General features: G+C 41.6%; 1 protein-coding gene across 4 annotated transcripts; it reads right to left on the reverse strand.

Annotated features, from left to right (window-relative positions):
* Nucleotides 1-1,000: 1,000 nt before the first annotated feature.
* On the reverse strand, nucleotides 1,001-17,943 carry LOC148036953 (O-fucosyltransferase 19-like). Of its 4 annotated transcripts, none has more exons than XM_087675878.1 (10): nucleotides 17,592-17,943; nucleotides 17,375-17,464; nucleotides 16,004-16,111; nucleotides 15,821-15,905; nucleotides 15,621-15,691; nucleotides 15,427-15,515; nucleotides 15,150-15,282; nucleotides 9,439-9,668; nucleotides 8,887-9,363; nucleotides 1,001-1,887 (listed from the first exon to the last, which is right to left on the reverse strand). In XM_087675878.1, exons 3-10 carry the CDS (start codon nucleotides 16,088-16,090, stop codon nucleotides 1,674-1,676), a joined length of 1,386 nt encoding a protein of 461 aa, XP_087532004.1. In that variant the 5' UTR covers nucleotides 16,091-16,111; nucleotides 17,375-17,464; nucleotides 17,592-17,943; the 3' UTR covers nucleotides 1,001-1,673. The 4 variants fall into 4 exon arrangements, 3 of the variants coding, with proteins under 3 accessions (XP_087532004.1, XP_087532003.1, XP_087532002.1); XR_015690536.1 differs by lacking the exons at nucleotides 17,375-17,464; nucleotides 17,592-17,943 and adding exons at nucleotides 5,419-5,599; nucleotides 16,573-17,231 and having other exon boundaries at nucleotides 1,759-1,887; XM_087675877.1 differs by having other exon boundaries at nucleotides 17,375-17,943.
* Nucleotides 17,944-20,807: the final 2,864 nt, after the last annotated feature.

The following is a 20,807-nucleotide window of genomic DNA, read 5'->3' on the forward strand; positions in this document are numbered from 1 at the left end:
AACATGGGATGGTCCACTAATCAAGATCATACACTTCCACTTGGTTGTTGCAAAAAGAGGGAGACTTTGCAATAAGTATGCAAGGAGTTTAAGAAGTGCTTTCAACCACAAAGATTATAGCTGTGCAAGTTTGAGAGAGAGAGAGAGAGAGAGAGAGTTGGATTGAACTTTGGAATGGGCAAAGTAGGCAATGATGCTTTTATCTTCAATTCATGGTCATATTGGTCACATTAGAGGCTTATTGTTGTGTAGATGGCTTCTAGATTTCTAGGGTTGTCATTCATGATGTGGTTGCTCCATCGTAGAGATTATTCACATGACTTCAATCACTGCTTGTGCATGATGGTGCAAGATACTCTTATGTTAAAGGGCTTCAACAAGTTTTCTCTTTCTTGTTGTGACATTTTGATTCTTTTGGGTTTTGTTTTTCTTAATGGTGAATATGACTTTCGCATACCGGCCAAATGGCCTCTTGTGCATTTGATTGCTCTCTAATTCCAACGACCTTCAAGGAGAGAGAGTGAGAGAGTGAGAGAGAGGTGAATTTAGAAATCGGTAAGATTGAAAGAGGTATTGTTGTTGGTTCCAAACCTTCATGAAGGGTGGCTTGCGGCGAGGGGGGTGGGGCGGCATCACCTTATTTACCCCTTTACCCTAATGCACATAGTATCAACTGGGACATAGATGTACCGATTCATAGTAGGGTTAAAGGAGGCATTGCTTTTGGTTCAGAAGCTAATACACATGGTAAAGAGTGGTACTTCTGTGCACCTGATTCATACTGTAAACCTTGCCCTCTTCATCCTGAACTTGTTGATTCCAAAGCCCTCAAAAGGCCATTAGTGTTTGCTTCAGCTACTTACGCTTCATTAGTACATGGAGCCATGATTTCAAATCCTTATATCCTTAGTGTTTTTGCACATGTGGGTGGGCAATGTATTCATGACATGACAAATTCTTAAATCAGATATAACACAAATATCTATCTTCAATGAGTATTTTAGTATTATATTGTTAAATTGCATAAAGCAGTGTTGTTCCAACCTCAAAGTTAAGTTTCATGTCTTCCATCAATAGCATACATTTCATACATAGAACGGAGCACCATTGCAATTGGCAAGGACTAGAGATCCTAACCTACATTTGCACCAATGTGCATATTTGGTGAGAGAGCTTATTACATCTGGGTTCATGCGTCAGTTGTTTTGTTACGTGGGTAAGCGAGCTTATTACATGTGGGTTGATCCATCTGGGCATTTTTTGATTGCTTTGTTATGCTTTATATATGTAAATTGATTTTCGTTTGATTGGCCTGTCCTGAGCCAGTTTTTCGGCTTTAGGCAATGGTGCAGATAATAGGTAGAACTGCATCCCAGCATTCCAGATGTATTAGCAACTTACCCCTATGCAAATGGCACACTCATAACACCAGATGACCTTTGCTGTTTGTGAGATATTTGACGGCAGAGAATATCAATACCATGGTATAGTTTGCAACAGGTGCAGGCCTATTTATTGCGAACTGCTCTTTTGTACAGATAGCAATGATGTGCTTTATTGGTATGAGAAACAAAGAATAATTGAACTACCAGAGGATCTCTGTTCTAGGGACTGCAAAGCTTATGCATAACTTAGCTGAGAGATCCTGTAAACAATTGAGAAACTGGTCAGCTTCACCTAGCTTCTTCTAGGGGCTGGTCCTTTTCACATATACAGTCAGGGAAAGGATTGGCATAGAAGCTCTCTTCTAGCTTTGGGCTCTTGCCTCGATGTCGAACATGTGGAGAACCTGTCCTGTTAGCATGCAACCTTTTAACTGCAATTTGGAAATCCTTCCAAGAGATGTTATTAGACTTATAGTCATCAACCAGTCGAACCAGATTTTCTCTGAAATGGCAGATCAGATGTTAGCGCTCTCTCTCTCTCTCTCTCTCTCTCTCTCTCTCTCTCTCTCCCCATGTGAGTCTCCACACCCCCCCCCCCCAATCCTTGCATTCTGCATGCAGCCTTTGATTATTTATTATCAGTTCAACTAGGACATTGGGTGATCAGTTTTATTCATCTAGCAGTTGGAGTAGTTTATCATCTTGGGTGTCTTTAGTCAATCCGTGCCAATAAATATCATTATTAGTGCAGACATCCTCCACACTCTGCAAACACATCACAGGCATTTAGCACCTAATATTAGCATCCATGGGGGAAACAAATTCTACCTTTTAGGAGACACTAAGAGTCAATTAAGATCTTCCAAACAACTATTTTCAGCAGACTGTCCTGACTTGTATCCTTGGCATACTTCTTTTCATGGCAATTCCATCTTCGCTAGCAGTTCTGGTTTCGGGAACCCTCTTTGAAACTAATCGACATTCTCAGGCATAAGGTAGATCATCTGTGCACTCTTAATGACTGCAAGAGTCACTTATGGTATGTAATCGACCCCAAAATCCTAGGCATACAATCGAACTAGTCTTCCACCACATTCTGTGAATCCTTGTGATAGTCAAAACTGTTTCCTGCCAACAACCTTAACAAACTCTTAAGAAACCTTGGTCCTTCGCTTAACAATCACTTCAAAGTTGATACTTCGAAAATCAAGTACATTCTCAACTTAGCACCAAATAAACAATGTTATTGGAGTATACAATTCCAGTTCATATATTGAGTAGTTTCGTTGAGCCCTGTTCAACTTACTGGTCCATCACCTTGCTCAGTGAGATGACCCCCATAGCAACACAACCAGCATGCAGAGGGTTCATCAAGAGTTGTATCTATGGCTGTTCTTCTTTCTTACTTCAAGCTGATTACTTGTCCACAGGATATGTTGAAGCATACCTTTCCTTCAGAAAACCTTAGCTCCTTCAGGTATATTTAAAGAGCAGAGGATATATTTAAGACAGCTACGGCAGTCCATCCAACTTCAGGTTGACAAGTGAGGGGCTCCCCCCTCTGTTTGTAATGGAGATGGTTATACGTGGTGCTGGTCCACTGGCTGTGCTAAGTCCACCCATCTTGGGCTGCCTTGGACCCATCTCAGCCACCCTTGTGAACACAAACCATCTTACCACAAGTCCTTGGCTTAGTCTTAGCTTAGACTCAAGGATACATTTTAGGCAACACGCTGGACTAGTACAAGGGCTTACAACACTTGCTGTCATAGAGGAGACAATGCAGCCAGATGTAGTTCCACAAGTCAAGAACGAATTTATGGTTTTTTGATACACTGGTCACCCCAGCCCTCCCCCCTAACCTGATCTTCAGAGTGTGTATGTGGAAGAGGATGGAGAAGCATTGGTTTAATGATTACCAACATGACATACAGCAAACCATCAACACCACATAAGATCATGGGAGACAAGTACCCTTTGTTTGGCACTATGCTCTTCATAGTGGGTCACAGCAGAGGAGACACATGATGTTGGTTTTCGTAGTGTTACATGCAGAAGCTTGGCAGGCAATCCAGATCTCCCCAGTGAACCTAATTAGTTTTCTTCCATGCACCCTTTTAGAACAAATCAACTGAACAAAAGAGTGTAGGGTTTAGAAGGTAGTCAAAGTTCAAACACCACATGGGGTCCCAATAGCCACTCCAATACCAACTTACCCCCAACCCCACTGAACGAGTATTTGGAGAACTGGGCATGATGGCTAGAGCAGCCTGTCAACTGCAGTGTAACGAACCGCCTGAACACACAATCTTGATGTCAAGGAGCACTGAACACAATTTGAATTTGACTTTTGAGACTGAAATGAACAGACGAGTTGATAATGCAATCACACACAATGCAATGAAGGCTGGGCTGCTGCAAAATGCAGCAGTAGATAGCACTATGGGTGAGCTCTGGCAGAGAACCTGCATGGAATTAATATCACAACTGAAACAGTGCAGTACAGTACACTCAGGCTGTGAAAAGGCTAAAGCCATAGGAAGCTCTACAAAGAGATGATGGATAGCAACCTTCCCTGACTGTTCACAAAACAATATAGATATGCACACACAATAGGAAGCAAACTGACACAAAATATGACATGAACCAGCAAACTGCTAAATGCTGATCAAAACACAGCCAGATCAGCAGCTTGGCTGATCAAAATTTCTGTAAACTGATCAGCAATCAGGACAAGGCTGTGGCAATGCGAAGTACAGCACTCCAGGCTTCATATCTGGGTACAAACTGCAGCAATCAGCAACCACATAAACACAATGATGACAGCCACACACACTGCACTTGAGCACACTTGAGGCTGACACATGCACAATCAACACTCATTTCTAGCTTGACACAGGACACCATCTGTTTATAGGCTCACTTGTGTGACCTTTGTATACCTTTCTATAACTTTTCCACCAAAGCAGAGGACCATCCGGGGACCATTTTGATAAAGCCACGTAGACATGTTGAAAGCTGTCTCTATCCCCTACTACCAAACAATACACTCTAACTATCTAAGGACCTAGGCTATTATTTCCTAACATGATTGGACATTAGAGATGTGTTTAAAGATCCCTCTTATCATAACCCCATGCCAGATCTTTGAGGATAGTAAGAGAGCCAAGCTTAGTCACAAGATATAATTTTTCTAAGGAACTTGAAAACTCCATTTTGTACTAGTTGTCATTCATCATTACATTCCACGCCCAAATATCACCCAGAAATTTATTTCATCTAAGTTTGTTGGCTGATTTTCCCACAACCTTTGTCAAGTTATGTTTGCGTACTTCTCAAAGTTTTCCATTCCACATTTTGTTTAGTGCAGAAGTAGTGCAGAAGTTTGTGTTTAATGGTTTCCTAGACCTGTTTTTTCTAGTCTTAGGCTGTAGCTGTTCTAACAAGGTGCAATCGCTGTTTGTTGTGGTTGCCCTATGTATTAGCGAAGAGGTCTTCTACGCATAGGATAGTACTTTTTGGTTATTTTGTTTACGTATGATGAGATGTACCAGGGGTCATTTCTGCTCATCAATTTGGTGTCATAGGTCATGGCTTTTAGCAAACATTGACATCTCTTTTCATGCTGTTTTGTACCTGTCTTTGGGACTACCTCTCTGCACAGAGAGATTTTGACAGCAGAGCCCTCTTTCTCTCTCTCTCATAATAGGTTATTGTATTAATTGCAAAAAAAATACAAGATTACATGATCACAAGATGCAAGATGGTTCTAGGCCATCATGCGCAAACTTGCTTTACAGAAGAGCAGATCACTAAGAGAGTACAAAAGTCACAGCAAAGAAGCAGCAGAGACTGCCATATGCCAAGGGACCAAGTCCTCCCAGGAAGGAGATCAGTGTGCTGAATAAGGCCAAGCTGCCAATGTAGAAGGCCCCCTCTCTCTCTCTCTCTCTCTCTCTCTCTCTCTCTCTCTCTCTCTATGTAATAGGTAATTGTATTAATTACGAAAAAAAGGACGAGATTACAAGATTACAAGATGGAGGATGACTCTAGGCCATCATTATAGAAAAAGATACAAAGTCACGGCAATTGAATAGAGGAGATTGTCATATGCCAAGGAATCAAATCCTTTCGAGGGAGAAGATCAGCATACTAAATAACATCTAACTACCAATGCAGGAGACCGTTGATTCTGGCAATATGTCCTTGAACACCTGCATTTGAGTCAAATACGAAAGCATTTTAGGTAACCCAATTATGCCAACAACCCCAAAGTCTGAGAAAATGAAACATAAGATTCATACATTGTTGCAGCGGGGTGGGTATTTTGGCTGCGCAAAAACCCAGTCAAAGGGGCATGGACCAACCATAGTTCTCCAAATATATGACAAGAAAGTCCAAATTTTCCTAGCTAAAGGAAGGGAGATAAATCGATGACATCAGGACTCCACAGTGGTCATGCAAAAGAAGCAGTTGCCATTGAACACTGAGGCGAGAGGCAGTGCACCAATGATTACTCGCCAAAGAAAGACCTTGCATTTAAAGGGTGTCTTATTTGGCCAACCCTCCATCACAATCTTCCACCAAACCTTAGATTTATGCATACCTTAAGTTACATTGGCTTTATCAACCAGCCAATGATAATCCTTAATCATGAGATGATAAACTTGGTTAGCTGAAGCCTTTTGAAGGTCAAGACAACCAAGATCCCAGTCCTAACAGGAATGATCAAGAATGGGTACAAAAAAGGGTTGTAGAGGTTGCAACATCCTGTCTAGCTGACCCCACAACTCACGATATCCATGAGGAATTTGATAAAGACTCCTAGCTATTTGGAAGGACATAAACCCCCCACGGGCCACAGCTGACAAGATTGGCATCAACAATAGAAGTCAAACCCAGATGCACCATACGATTAAATTTGGGATGATCCTCCTGTTTCCCATCTCGGGAGAGCATGCACACACACACTCTCTCTCTCTCTCTCCCGTAATCAAGTGGCTACCCTAGTGGTAAGCCACCTGTTTTAGAATGGTCTGACAAGATCAAAGAGTATATGTCAATATTGGCTTTTATGTTTCTCATGCTATTCACTCACTTTATGTGAGAAAGGGAGATGCAGGTTTGGTCATCATAGTCATCTATATGGATGACTTGATTATTACAGGTAACAATGACAGTGAGATTGCTAAAGTTAAGGACTTTTTGAAAAAAAAAATTGAGATGAAGGATTTGGGTGAGCTAAGGTACTTTCTTGGTATTGAGGTGATCAGACGTGACGATGGTATATGGTTATCCCAAAGGCAATATGACTTGGATATGTTATCTAAGTATGGTATAACAACGTGTAAGCCTCTTTCAGTGCCATTGGAGCAAAATATGAAGTTAAATGCTAATATTGAGGATAAGATAGAAGACACTACTATGGTCAGGAGGATAGTAGGAAATTTGATTTACATTACTATCACAAGGCTAAACTTGAGCTATGTTGTTGGCCTTGTTAGTTAGTCTTTGCACATACCTAGAAAGCCTCGCTTGAACGCAGTTAGATTCATATTGAGGTATGTAAAATCCACTTTGCATTATGGACTTTTTTATGAGACAGGTAAGGATATACTAGTGTTTGGATACACAGATGCAAATTGAGCTGGTAGCATGTCTGATAGAAGATCTACCAGCAAATTCATGTTTTCCCTTGGTAGTGTAGCAACCAACATCCCCTTTGGGGAGAGATAACCCCCCACATGGTTAGCAAGCCCTTCTCTTCTCAAAGAAAGAGCCTTCCCAGACTCTTAGGTGTCATAAGAATAGTTATACCACGAATAGGACCAGACCTCTTACCGTAAGAGGTTAAAATTTTCACAGATGTCAGGATCATTTGAAACTAGCTATAAGGAAATGTCCACAAACTTGGATAATCCTACTTTAGCAACGACGTCCGAATCCAACACTGAGGAATAATCATGCAATACCAAAGGCACATACTGGATCAGGGGAGGGGTTCGAGGCACCATTTAGATGGTTTACACACACACACACCACACACATAGACAGTCACAATGAATACCGAGGAGGGGTGTATATGCAAGCATAATCTGAATGCACTATCAGTAATGAAGAGAATGCAACCACAATGTAATCCATCAAGAAAATCCAACGAGATGAAAAAGTTAGCTAATATTAATGAATTTGGATATGAATGTTGGATTAATATTTTTACCATTTAAAAAAATCAGCAATCTAGATTGAAAGTTAAGCACACGTCCAATAGATTTTTTAGAATTTTTCAGAATTTTTTTAAAAGCCATTTTCAGATTGGAAACATAAATTTTCAAAAAATTTACACATTAAATAAGGGTTTCTTAGACAATTAATTTTGATCATTTCAGCACATGCAAGTTAAAAATAAAAATAAAAGAAAGATGAGTATGATTTTTTGGAATTTTCTTGATTTTAAAAACTATTTTTCAAGTATTTTTGGATAATTTTGCATGAAATTAAAGGTTTTTAAATTATTTTCTAATTTTCTGTTGTCATTTTCAGTTGAGAAAAATTCTGAAATTTTTCAAAACGTATCAAATTGTTTTAGTAATTATGGTTTTTTAATGGGTTTTTGTAAGTTTTCATTTGTTTTTTAAAATGTTTGTCAATTTTCAAAGATTTAAAAATTCAGAAAAATGTACCCAAGTTGCGTGTGAACATCAGCTAGCGCGTCACTCCACGAAAAAAACCACACACACGTCCTCGCGTGTGAACAACCACAATCACGAACATGCATCACGAAATCTATCAAAGCCCGCACACGAACAAGGCCTAAGAAGGCACACACGCGCACGACACAGAGGAAAAGAGAGATCACATGCGGAAGAGGTAAAGGAACATGGGGGCCAACAAATGCAGGGGTAAGGTGAGGGAAAAGGGATGGTAGGGATTAGGAGTAGAGTGGTTTTGTGTTTTGTGTTTTTCTTCTTTTTTTGTTTTTCTTTTTTTATTCTCTTTTTTTTGTATATATACATATAGGAGGGGGGTGGAGGACTTTGTGGTGGGTTCATCCAGCCTTCATTGGGTTCTTAACATCATCAAATTGATGATATGCACGCAAATATATCAACACCCCTCAAAAGAGAGGCTGTGGGATTGCTGATCAAAAGAAGTGCTAGTGAATGTGGCTGTTGGAACCAATAAAATGAGGCAGGCCCTACAGCTTGCAGCCAAGTTGCAACAGTCAACAACACCAAGCCTCAAGAACACCACACCAGGTTACTATGGACATCAATTCAATGAGAGGATATAAATGCAGATCGGGAGGACAGGTAATTCATGACCACAAGGATCAATGAAAGTAAATCCAACATAATTTGGAAATCGGTGTCAAATTTTGTTTAGGATTCTTGCAATATTTGGTCAACAGGCCAACAGTTGAAGAAAAATCAATCCATTTTTCAGCACAAACGACTATAAGCATGATCACTCAGAAAGCTTAGTCACCAGATCCACAAACCTGTCAGGAATAATTGTTTTGCGATAGCCTTCAAAATACCGGTGACCCTGTACTGCCTTTGCCATATTTCCATCATAAGTATACACAAATACGTCACTTTCTACTGCCATAATGTAGTCCAGTCCAGCTAGCCTATTCTGATAACCTCTCAAAGAAGAGAGCTCTTTTTCAGATGCCAAAGTTTCATGTGAATAGGCATTTGGGAAAAAAAATTTGAGGGAGGCCAAACTGTCATTCCCAAAGAGGCTTCCAGCTACAATATAGATATTGGTAGATGATGGATAGCCCATAGCTCTCAAAAATAAGCCAGTCTCATGAGGTGTCAAAGGGCAGCCACCTGAAAGGCGCTTCTCTTCTCCATCAATCTCCTTCTCCTTCCAATGCTTAACTTGATATCGCATATCCTGCAGCTCTGAAGCTTCTTCAGCTGTAAGGCCATGTGAGCAACCAGTGAAAGCCAGCATGTCTTTCTCATACCTGAATAAACACACTGTTAAGAATCCAGCTCAAGCGATCTCACCTACAACCATAGAATTCGGGAAATCACCATACCTCAAGTGAAGGGCAACATAAGGAGCCTCACTCCGAAGTCGATTGACAAGAGTTCTGCCTAGCTCCTCAACAGGTTTTGCAAATCTCAATGCTTTATAATTTGCTGTACAGCGAAGGCGCTGGATTGAAAGAGGCAAGTCATTGTTGGCTAGGCGGGAGTCTACATGTGTAAAATACAAGACCTTCTTTCGTTTAAGAAGTTGAACCATCTCCCCCTTATAGTATGTAGACTGTGTCACGACAAACAGGAGTGTAAGTTGTTAAAATATTACATGCTAAGGAGGATCACTAATGAGCAAATAGATAATTATAATGAGGCATAAGCAATGACAAAGAAGAACAACTGATATTATCCAAGCATAATGCAACTACAACTGAATGAGAATGATAGATAAAATGAGTGTGGGGATGAGTGCCTTTTATAGGCTTACAGTAGGTGGTATTGGTAGGTTGAAAAATGTGGAAAGTGACCATGGTATTCACCAATTGTGGTTTTAATAAACCATGCATGCATGATCTAGTCTAAGTCTTTATTTGCAATGTGTTTCTTTGCCTTGTTGTTCCTTACAAAGAGGCCATAGAGAATGTGATTGCACATTTCTCAACACCTCCTCAATCATTACCAAGAAAGACACTTGAGTATACAGAGGCTATCATGAGTAGAACCTTGCTAAGTGTAGACATGGAAAGAACCAACCATACAAAGCTAGAGGCTATCACAAGGCCTCACTAGGTGTGTAGAGGTTGTAGTGTGCAAAGGTTACATGAGGAGTACAGGAGCTTATGGTAAGAACATTAGGCAAGTCCACATTTAAAACTTTAAAAAGTCTATCAGAAAATGAGCTACAAAAGAGGGACTAGTGAGTCCTATCCTTTTGTTCTTGGGTATCTTCTTCTTCTTCTTTTCCATTTTTGTCTTCATCTTCTTTGATTGTGGCAAGATATGCTCTTTGAGACCTTTTCTTAGCATGGCAAAATTTCTCAATATACTCAGTTTTCTTACAAAAGTCACGAACTATGCTCTTCTTCCCTTTCACATAGAGTTGTTGGTCTCCTCTTGGGATGCTTGTTTCTCCCTTGCTCTTGACCTTCTTTTTCTCTTCCAGGAGAAAGGCTTTGATATCCACAAGCTTCGGCTTTGGCATGTTGATTAATGTGGTAGACACATTATCAAACTCAAGTGGAAGACTCTTGAGAAGCACTCCAATGAAAATGTCTTCATCCATCTTCAAGTTGATTCCTGCAAGTTGTATCAACAAGCTTTCCATATAATTCAAATGAGTTGCAAGTGAGGTACTACTTTTCATGTCAAGCCTAAAAAATTCAATCAGTAAGCCATATTTGGAGGATTTTGAGTGAGCTCCAAATAGGTTTTCTAATAAATCTCATGTTGCTTGAGAGGTTTCACAATCATCAACATGATGAATATAGCTATCATCAAGTTCGAGCTTGATAATAGCTTGTATTGAGAAACCCTTCACCCACAGTTTGTGGTTTTGCATTTAGGGTTTACAGCCCCAAAAAGAGGCGCCATCCTAGACTAACTGTGCCTATTTATAGGCCACTCTCTCATTTATTCCTCACGGCTGATTTATTCAGTCCACCACCTCTTCTCTCCAACCTCTCCACTACCCTCACAACCCTTCAGGAGGACATTGCGGTTCGTGATTCGTGGTTCGTGGCTGTCTTTATCATCTTCCTTATGCTACGGCATCCTTATTCCCTTGTATCACATTCACTCCATGATTCAGAACATCATTCCATTCATCAGAGTTTCTTATCTCTTCTCTTCTCTTCTCCATGTTTGCCGAGTTCACTCCGTGTTCCTCTCCGCAAACCCTCCCTTTCTCGCTGGTATGTCATCTTTTGACATGGTATCAGAGCTGGATCTACTCAAACAGTGGCAAAGATCCTTCACTCCAATGAAGGCAAAGATTGGTGGCGAGTTCGGCATCCACTTCTCTTTTTCTTCTGCTGCATCAAAACCTCGTTTTTGCAAGTTTCAAGTGTTTTCAGCTTACTGCCCACACCCCTTTCGCGGAGGACATCATAGTCTCAGCTATCCCTTGTTGCTGTTATCTACAGTCTGGCACCTATTTCCAGCCTTCCACCCGCAGTTTGCAGCTATTTACAGCAAAACGATTGTTGCTGATCACTCTCCATTCAGAAAACAATCTCGTTTTTGCAGATTTCACGTATTTCAACTTGCTACCCATACCCCAAACACAGAGGACATCGCGGTCCAAGCTGGCCATTGCTGTCTACAACAATTTGGCACTTGTTTCCAGCCTATCACACACTGTTCGGAGCTGATTTCAGCATATTGACTGCTACTGCTGTTTTATCTTGCGTTTTTAGTCTTTCTCTATCCTGTAGGCTGTCCTGCCTGCGTTTTTAGTCTTTCTCTCTCCTCACCTGCATTTTTCTATTGGTTGCAACCTCTTGCTGCTGGTTGCATCCTCCTCCCACTGGCAGCTCACTTCCAGCCCTTCCATTGCCCTCCCACCCCTTGAGGCGAACATTGTGGTTCATACTTCACACTGTCCTCACATCCCTTAAGGCGGACATTGCAGTTCGTGGTTTATGGTGGTTGACCTCTTCCTTCTTCAGCAAGGCACATTGGTATCCATGGCTTCTTTACCAATAGATGACCAGACTATTGGGTACTCCTACTGTGGCATCACCAGATACACCACCAATGCTTGCCGACTTCAACCTTTGCTCCCCATCCCCCGGAGTATATGCGTCTTCCACCAGGCACTCCTTGTGCTACCTCTCCTTTCTGGGCCACAGAGATTGTTCTACATCAACTATCAGAGTACTATGCTCAAGGCAATAAGATGCATCCGTTGCGCACTAAGTTCTTTCGAGCACATAGAGGATCGATTGGCGCTACGACCTCCTGGAGATCGTCGCAATGCCAGCTGCAGTCTTCTCCCACTTATTTTTAGATACAGTGGCTTCCACGACCTACGGATCTGTAGTCCGCTCCATCGAGAGACAGTGATTGTTTGATACCGTCTCCTCATCAATTCACTCCTTCGAGAGACAGTGACTGCTTGACTCCTTCCTCTTCTTCGGCTACCCAGTTCGCTCCATTGAGAGACAGCGACTGTTGCCCACCTCTTGCTCCTTCTGAGCTCTACCCTTCCCCACCCTTGACTACTCAGGTTCAAGAGGCTACCTTTGGGAGCTCTTCGGCACGACCAGCAGTATTTCCTTTGTCATCAGACATTTTGGAGTCTGTGATCCATGAGTTTTTGGATTCCCTATCTACTTCAGAGGGGGATTCAGAGGGGGATGTTATTTCTTTGTCCTCGGAGAAGACATCTACTTCTTCTTCGACTTCAGCGAGTGCCCCTCCATCTCCCATCTCAGAGGGGGAACCTACTCCACATGAAGTTCTTCACCCATCCTCTACTTTCTTGGGGTGGCTGTCTTCGACCAGTCATCTCTTCTACTGATACCCAGGATCTTTAAGTACCACCTAGATTGGGACCTCGGAGGTTCAGTCGCGACTTGGTGAGGCCTTTGTATTCCTTCCAGCATGGATGCATGGAGTTAGTGGCTTCCCTCCGAAGGTTGAGTTTCGGGTTCTAGTTCACTCTGTCTACTATTATTTATTGCAGGTTCCCTTTCTGGTGGAAATCTTGGATCTTGGTGATCCTCTACCTCCTATGCATTACATGTTTTCATCGTCTTTGTACTAGGGCGCTTGGGCAAGTGAATAATCTCCCCATAAGGGACACTGTCCAAGTGGCATCTACTGCATGAGCATTCTTCAACATGTAGCATTGCATATCCACCTCACTCTTCTCTTGTTCCCCTTTTTGGGCTTGAGAGGGGGTATTGAGAAACCCTTCACCCTTTACCCGTAGTTTGCGGTTTTGCATTTAGGATTTGCAGCCCCAAAAATGGGCACCCTGGACTAACTGTGCCTATTTATAGGCCACTCTCTCATTCATTCCTCACGGCTGATTCATTCAGTCCGTCACCTCTTCTCTCTAGCCTCTCCACTACCCTCACACCCCTTCAGAAGGACATTGCGGTTAGTGATTCGTGGCTGTCTTCATCATCTTCCTTGTGCTATGGCAGTCTTATTCCCTTGTATCACATTCACTCCATGATTCAGAGCATCATTCCATTCATTAGAGTTTTTTCTCTCTTCTCTTCTCTTCTCCATGTTTGCCGAGTTTACTCCACGTTCCTCCCTGCAAACCCTACTGTCTCACTGGTACGTCATCTTTTGACAGGTTGAGCCTTATCATCATTTTTATCCCATATGGCTGAAAGTGCAGCTTCCTTTGGTTTCTTCTCTTAACCACTTGTGATTGACCACAAGCCTTTCTTCATCAGGATCAGTTTGATCCTAATGTACCATGTATGGAATCCGACACCGTTGAATCGAACTGTTAGTGAGTCCTTGCCCCTGTTGAGGTTGCAAGATCAGCAGCAAATCAGCTCCAAAAACTTTAGATTTCAGCAGCGGAAGAGTTGAGCACAAGTGCCAAGAAGCACTAGGTGATTAGTATCAAAAGATACTAGGTGACTAGTATGCCCTTTGAACTTGAAATCTTTAAAGAGATTTGAGGTCTTCAAGATCTTACAGGTCCGAGTCTTCCCCTCCTTGATTTGATGCTAGAGTAGCACAAAATACTCAGATTTGATCAGAGGCAAAGCTGATTGTGTCAGATGACACAGTGACAAGAGTCACTAGATCAGTGTCAAGAGACACTATGCTTGACTATGCTTCAATCTTGCAAAAAAAATCACCAAGATCTCCCCTCCTCAATAATTTGTTGTGAGAATGTATGCCAAATCTAATGATATTTGAGTGGTACCATTGTGGCTTGAGTGGTAGAGGAGAAAAATGAAGTGAAATAGAAGCTTGAAGTTGAAAGAGCTATGGCTTCTCTATTAGGGTTACAGCAGGCGACTGATTTTTTGCTGATTGCAGCATGTACAGGTGATTATATTGCAAGAGATTTGATGGGGAGGTAGATTAGATAGTAGGCTTCAAAAACCCCATGGAAATCGTCAGCAATGTTGCACACATGGACTGCACAGGCTGTACAAATGGACTGCAGGTGCAAACAGGTAGCGACTGGGAAACCACACAATGCTGGAGAGGAGAGCCACCAATGTCAGCCTGATTTGAGAGATTCAAGCCCTCCAATGAAGGTGGGTGGCTATGGAAGTAGGTGAGAGATTCATGGAAATGTGGAGGGAGCCAGAAATTCAAACTGGATTGACCCAATCAGTGGCCTAATGACTCATTAACTTGAAACTCGCTTTGATATCATGTTAAAATATTGAAGATACATACTAAGAAGGAACACCAATGAGCAAATAGATAATCATAATGAGGCATAAGCAATGACAAAGAAGAACAATTGATATTATCCAAGCATAATGCAAGTACAACTGAATGAGAATGATAGATAAAATGAGTGTGGGGATGAGTGCCTTTTATAGGCTTACAGTAGGTGGAAAAAGGTGGAAAGTAACCATGGTATTCACCAACTGTGGTTTTAATAAACCATGCATTCATGACCTAGTCTAAGTTTTTATTTGCAATGTGTTTCTTTGCCTTGTTGTTCCTTACAAAGAGGCTATAGTGGATGTGATTGCACATTTCTCAACATAAGTCAAAGAGCAAGGGCTACATAATAAGCACTTAATTACATATGCAAGAATGCTACAAGAACTACCTGAGACCAAGAAATCGGTGCCTTTTTAAAAGGATGAACCTTTCTCAAGGATGCCGGCAAAGACTCCACAATGTGCACGTCATCTTTCAAAGTACGAATGAAGTGCTGCACATCAAATATATCCTTGAATTCACTGCAGTCAGATATTATAGACTGTGTTGGAATTGAAAGACAGCGAAATTCTAGTAGACATTTATGAACTGGCAGCAGCAAAGTTTGATAACTTGAGAGAACGCAGAAACTTGAGGGAACCAATTGATACTTTAAATGTGCAAACCTTGTATCAGCCCAAAAAGATGTATGATCCAAGAATGGCACTACAAGAGTGGCATTCATTATCTTTGCTACAGCAACCATGTCACAGATCTGTCCACACAAAGAAAGTGCAAAAGTAGGTTCGTCTAACTGTGATCTTCTCTGACTGAAGATAGCCAACTCTTTATGATTCATATATTCAAGAAAAGTACTTACTCCTGTGCGCATCTGATTTAAGCCACCATTGGCATTTACCATAATGTAGCCATTTGTTTTGTTTCCTCGTGCTGAAAATCAGCAGTTTATGAATAAATTAATAAAAGGTTTCTTTCTAAGCACCACACCTAATGCAACAGATTTCAGTTCCTAATACCATGAGCGTAACTTGAAACAAGAGCCACACAAAAATCACTCACCTCTCTGATTCTGTGGAGAGTCTATGCATGGTTCAAAATTCTCACTATCAGGTTTTCGCCAAAGCCAATCCTTCAGCTCCAAAGCCTATCAATATTTGACAGATGATCAATTCAAGGGAGATTGCTATTGACTGTATCTCACAGAAGGCTAGTGAAAAGGCCTTCAATATCAAACTGACTCACCTGTAATGCAGTGGACAGAGAGGATGGTCTATCATAGGAATCCTCCGAAACTACATAATTTATTTGATAACGACTGCCACTTTTCATAGGGGCATCTTCGAGTATTACCTGCAGGGCAATGCAGGGTTTTCATCCAGCTCATTGGCTGGCGGCAACATGCAAATAGTTGAAACTCAAGCAAGCAAAAATGAGTGGTAGAGAGTTTCTATTAACACACAAGCTTTGCTGGTTTCTTTAATTACCTTCAGCAAAGCAATGGAATTTTCATAATCCTGTGTAAGACCAACAGCACTCTCTCTTATGCATACAGTTAGTCTGATGTACCAAACAGCCATGCAAACCGGGTTGACCACATAATTCCAGACAATTAGATGCTTCCCATGTATTGCCTGAACTTGCCAATACCCCATTCAACTTTCTGAATATTATGGAGTCCATGACAAGCATGCTGAAGTTGTTCCAACTTTCAAGAGCCAGGCAACCATGGCTGCCAGTGATACCAATGTGTCACAATCACAATTGAGGTGACCAATGTAAAATTCACAAATGTGGTGCATGAACAGTGGTACCTTGATTAGAGATGTTTCTTTGGGCTTGAAGCACACCGATGCCAAGGTGGCGATCTTGCCAATGAGCAAGGTTATAATTAACACGGCCATGAGGAGCAATGCCAAATGCCTGAATCCTAGCTTGAACGGGGATTTGCCACATGCGAGCTGAGGGTCGCAAGCAATGCCAGCGTCCTGTTCCAAGAAGTGGGGCTTCACCTCCGAGCCATCCACCATGATATGGGCTTTTCCAAACAATGCAAGCTGCTCCAACTCATTCTTCCTGGAGAATGATAGCGCACGCCTGCCCCCTGGGCTTTTGAGGCTGGATGCCCTGGGGCTCAGGATCACCTGGGTGAAATCTCGGCCATCCATGATCATGGACACCACCCTCTTTCTCCCCGTCACCCAATGATTGCCCATGTAGGTGTGCCTCTCTTCTCCAAAAGGGCAACGAGACAGGGGAGCTTGAACCCAGCTTGGGAGGAGGGGGCAGGCCCCAACGAAGAAGGGAGGCCTTGCGAAGACCTGGGATGGATCGTGGGAAGAACAAGAGAGAGAGAGGGAGGGAGAAGGGAGTTAAATGCAACACAGGTGCGGACTACTCAACCGGTGGGTCATATGATTGAGAGAGATGATTGGTAATGCAAGTAATTAAGGTCAAATGCTAACCCAACATACGTGTTTGTGGGACAGGAGAGACAGAGACAGGAAGAAAAGGAGACACACGCGCACATGAAAATTGGTCACATGCAAAAGGAACCAGGTAAATTTGCATCTACAGGGGGGGGCGGGGGGGGGGTGCCGCGGCCGAGAATCTGACCTGTCTCTCCTGCTGCTGCTGCTGATGCTCCTTCTTCTTCTACTGGTAAGAGAATTACTGCAGTCCCCATATTCTCTCAACATCGAAATTCTGCAATACCTACTGCATCACCATTTCTCCCAGCGGCTCTCATCATAAAATTTGAAGCTCCTCTAGACACACCCAAAAACAATTTAGCAAGGGAAGCATCATAATTTAAAAGCTCCTCTAAACACACCCAATTTTCCGCCTTGAAATAGGAAAACATGCTAATTGACTTTTGCTTCTTTCTCCTTTTGGCGTGTCACCCTGTCAACAGTGTGCAAAGCTGTAGCTGGAATTTGTGAGAATTCCAGCCACATTTTGGCCTGCTATTTCTTAATCAGTGAGAGGCTCTCTAATTTGTCTGAAAATCGAGCTGCAACATTGGGTTATCATCATAATCAGTGAGACGCTCTCTAATTTGTCTGAAAATCGAGCTGCAACATTGGGTTATCATCATAATCATCAACGCATTTCTTAATCATTGGAAAGCCCCTAAATCTGTCTGAAAATCAAGCTACAAATTGGCAATGGTTTGGAGAATCGACCCCTTCTTGTATTTGTCTGATTTTGATCGAACTTTCCTTGGACAAAATATCCATTTCAAAGAAAAGGAAACAATAAATTTCCTTGGACAAAACTTCAGACAGACAAATTGAGAAAAGGAAATAAGAAATTTTCTTGGACAAAAACTGAGACAAAAGAGAGGGACCCAATTTTCCCAAAGAATTTATAAAATGAAAAACACAGTCAACGGGCCCGGCGCCATCGCCATTGCCTGATTTTCAAAAACGCGCCCCACTACAAGGGGTTTGACCGAAGGGCTTTTTTTTAAATAAATAAATTTAATTAAATTTTAAAAATGTTTGGAAATTTTCCCTGCCATCCACGGATAGGGTTAATACAAGGCTTAATGAGCGTGAAATGCTCTTAGCATGCCCCTTAATTTGACACCATACCTGCCATTTTGATTGTAACAATCTGGCACATCTTCCTTTCTTACTGCTGTATTTAGTAGTTGCGTTAGTTTAATCGTTACTTTTGAAATTAAGAAATATAGGGAAAAACACATTTTACAGCATTAAGGAAATGCTACAATCTTGCACGTTGCCTTGAGCACCCCAAAAGGATGCGCCTTGTAAGCCTTCCTTTCTTTTTACAATGCAAATTTTTGGTGCCCTTTGATAATGTTTATCGATGGGTGTTACGATAATGTTTATCGATGGGTATAACACCCATCTTGTTCACCCCAAAGTAGAACACCCCTAAGGGTAAAAGGCTTCTTAACCTATTCATTTATTGATGCCTTTGGACAGTATTTATTGATGGGTATAATACCCATCTTTTTCACATGCAAGTAGAAGTCCCCTAAGGATAAGTCCTAAGGCTTCTTAACCTATGTCTGCGTTGGTAATTCTATTGTGCATCTAAGGATCTTCCTCGATGATTTCAAAATAGAACATTCCCTCCACATTCTTTCCCCATATCTTATGTGCTCGAGAATCATGTGCCTTCAAACTCTTTTTGTATACTTTGGTTCATTCATGATAGAAAGAGTATTTTTAAAGCATCTTTGGGTTTGCTTGGATGCCTAGCTTTCGTGGTAGCAACACCAAACCCCTTTTCTAGCATTTCATTGACTTTAATTTATCTATGCCATCAATTTTAACTATCAAAGTGTCACCAACCACCCACTTGCATTGAGACTCAACACCAAACAATTCTCTATTACTTGGTGCTTTCCATGATCATTCTCTATAAACTTATAAAGTCTTAATTAAAACATGTCTCTTTGTGAATGTTTGCAAAGCTAGCCATAATGACATCTTGTTTGAAGGTTTGTCTTTATTTGCATATATAGTAACATGCAATATCTTCTAAGAATTTTGCTTTGCGCCTAGATTCTCCCAATGCTTCACGCTAGTGTCAATAAAACAACTAGGATACTTCGTGTCCTAATGCATATTTCATGTACGTGTATACCATTGCCTCCATAAGAGAGAGAGAGAGAGGAGAGCCCGATCCAATGCTATATAAGACAAACTTGAGTTAGATATTAATAACTCATGTTTTGATATTAAAAATAAAGGATTTAATAGAATATGTTAATGATTAACAAAATATATATGTTATATATTTAATAATTCACTCTCTATCTCAAAATAGTGCTATAATACACGCACACACGTCTAGTGTCATAAAGCCTTTAATAGTACCCCTACCTCTATCTCTCAACAAAGCTTATCAAACAAGCTTTAATGGCACCTCTCTCTCTCTCTCTCTCTCTCTCTCTCTCTCTCTCTCTCTCTCTCTCTCTTTTATATGACCTTGGTCTTCTCTTAATTGATTTAATACCGAATATTCTTTAGTCTTATATGACCCCTGTGACCATTGGACATGTAGAGAGAGAGAGAGAGAGTGTGTGTGTGTGTGTGTGTGTGTGTAAAGGGAGCAATGCTTGGAGAAGATTAAGAGAGGGAAATAGAGAGGAAGAGAGCCATGCTAGGGGTGCCACATGGAACCCCCTAGAAGCTTTTGGGTAAGGGCAGAAATGCAACATGTGGTTTATTGAGATGGCAAGCTCAACATGCACGAACATTGACAATGGATCACCTGGTTAGATAGGTCTCCACCTCTACACTTAGCATGTCAGTGTTCATTACGATACTCACATGTCCATTGACTTATTACTTATTATATTTAGTTTGTTGCACCTACCTACAAACTGGCATAGTTATAGCACCATTCAATTTAGTATAGTCAGTTATACACTATTTGACTTAGTAGGCCACTTTCATTTATGATGTATATTGTATTGTGTGTGAAAGAAGAAGAAGAAACTAGCAAAAAAATGTGTTGGTCTCCATCTCTCTTCTTGTGCTCTTGAGTGAGCTTCCTTTTGTGTGTATGGTGTGTATTTGATGCAGCAGCTTAAGCAAGGCCTCCCCACCACACAGTTCTTGACATGGTATTAGAGCGTGCCACTAAGAGAGGCTATTTTTGAAGGTTGAAGTAAAGGAGAAGGAAGGATTTGAGCAAGCAAGTGTTGGGGATAAAGGCGCCTCTGCCTAGCCGCCCATCTATTACTACACTGACAGTCACTGCCACTGCACACTGTAGGTGGCGGGCGCCCGTCAATGTCACTTTATTCTTTATTCTTTTAGTGACAGTTTGAATAAAGGAAGGCCCGGTCACACATTGTGACTGTTGGAGTTCCCATTTCTAGTCTCTCCCTTTCTTGCTCTTGCTCTCCCGCCATAGCTCTCGAGTCCAACCTTCGATCTGTCGCTCCCTTTCAACTGGTATCAGAGCTTTGCTTTCCGACTCTTAAGCTTGGTTCGTGGCATTCTCAGCATCCCATCGACTCCCTACTTGCATTGGGTCTCCTTCCCGGCAGCCATATCCGACACCT

This window comes from Lygodium microphyllum, chromosome 4 (assembly GCF_053477565.2).
Source record: "Lygodium microphyllum isolate KBCC chromosome 4, Lygodium_microphyllum_v1.1.10, whole genome shotgun sequence".
Lineage (NCBI taxonomy): Eukaryota > Viridiplantae > Streptophyta > Polypodiopsida > Schizaeales > Lygodiaceae > Lygodium > Lygodium microphyllum.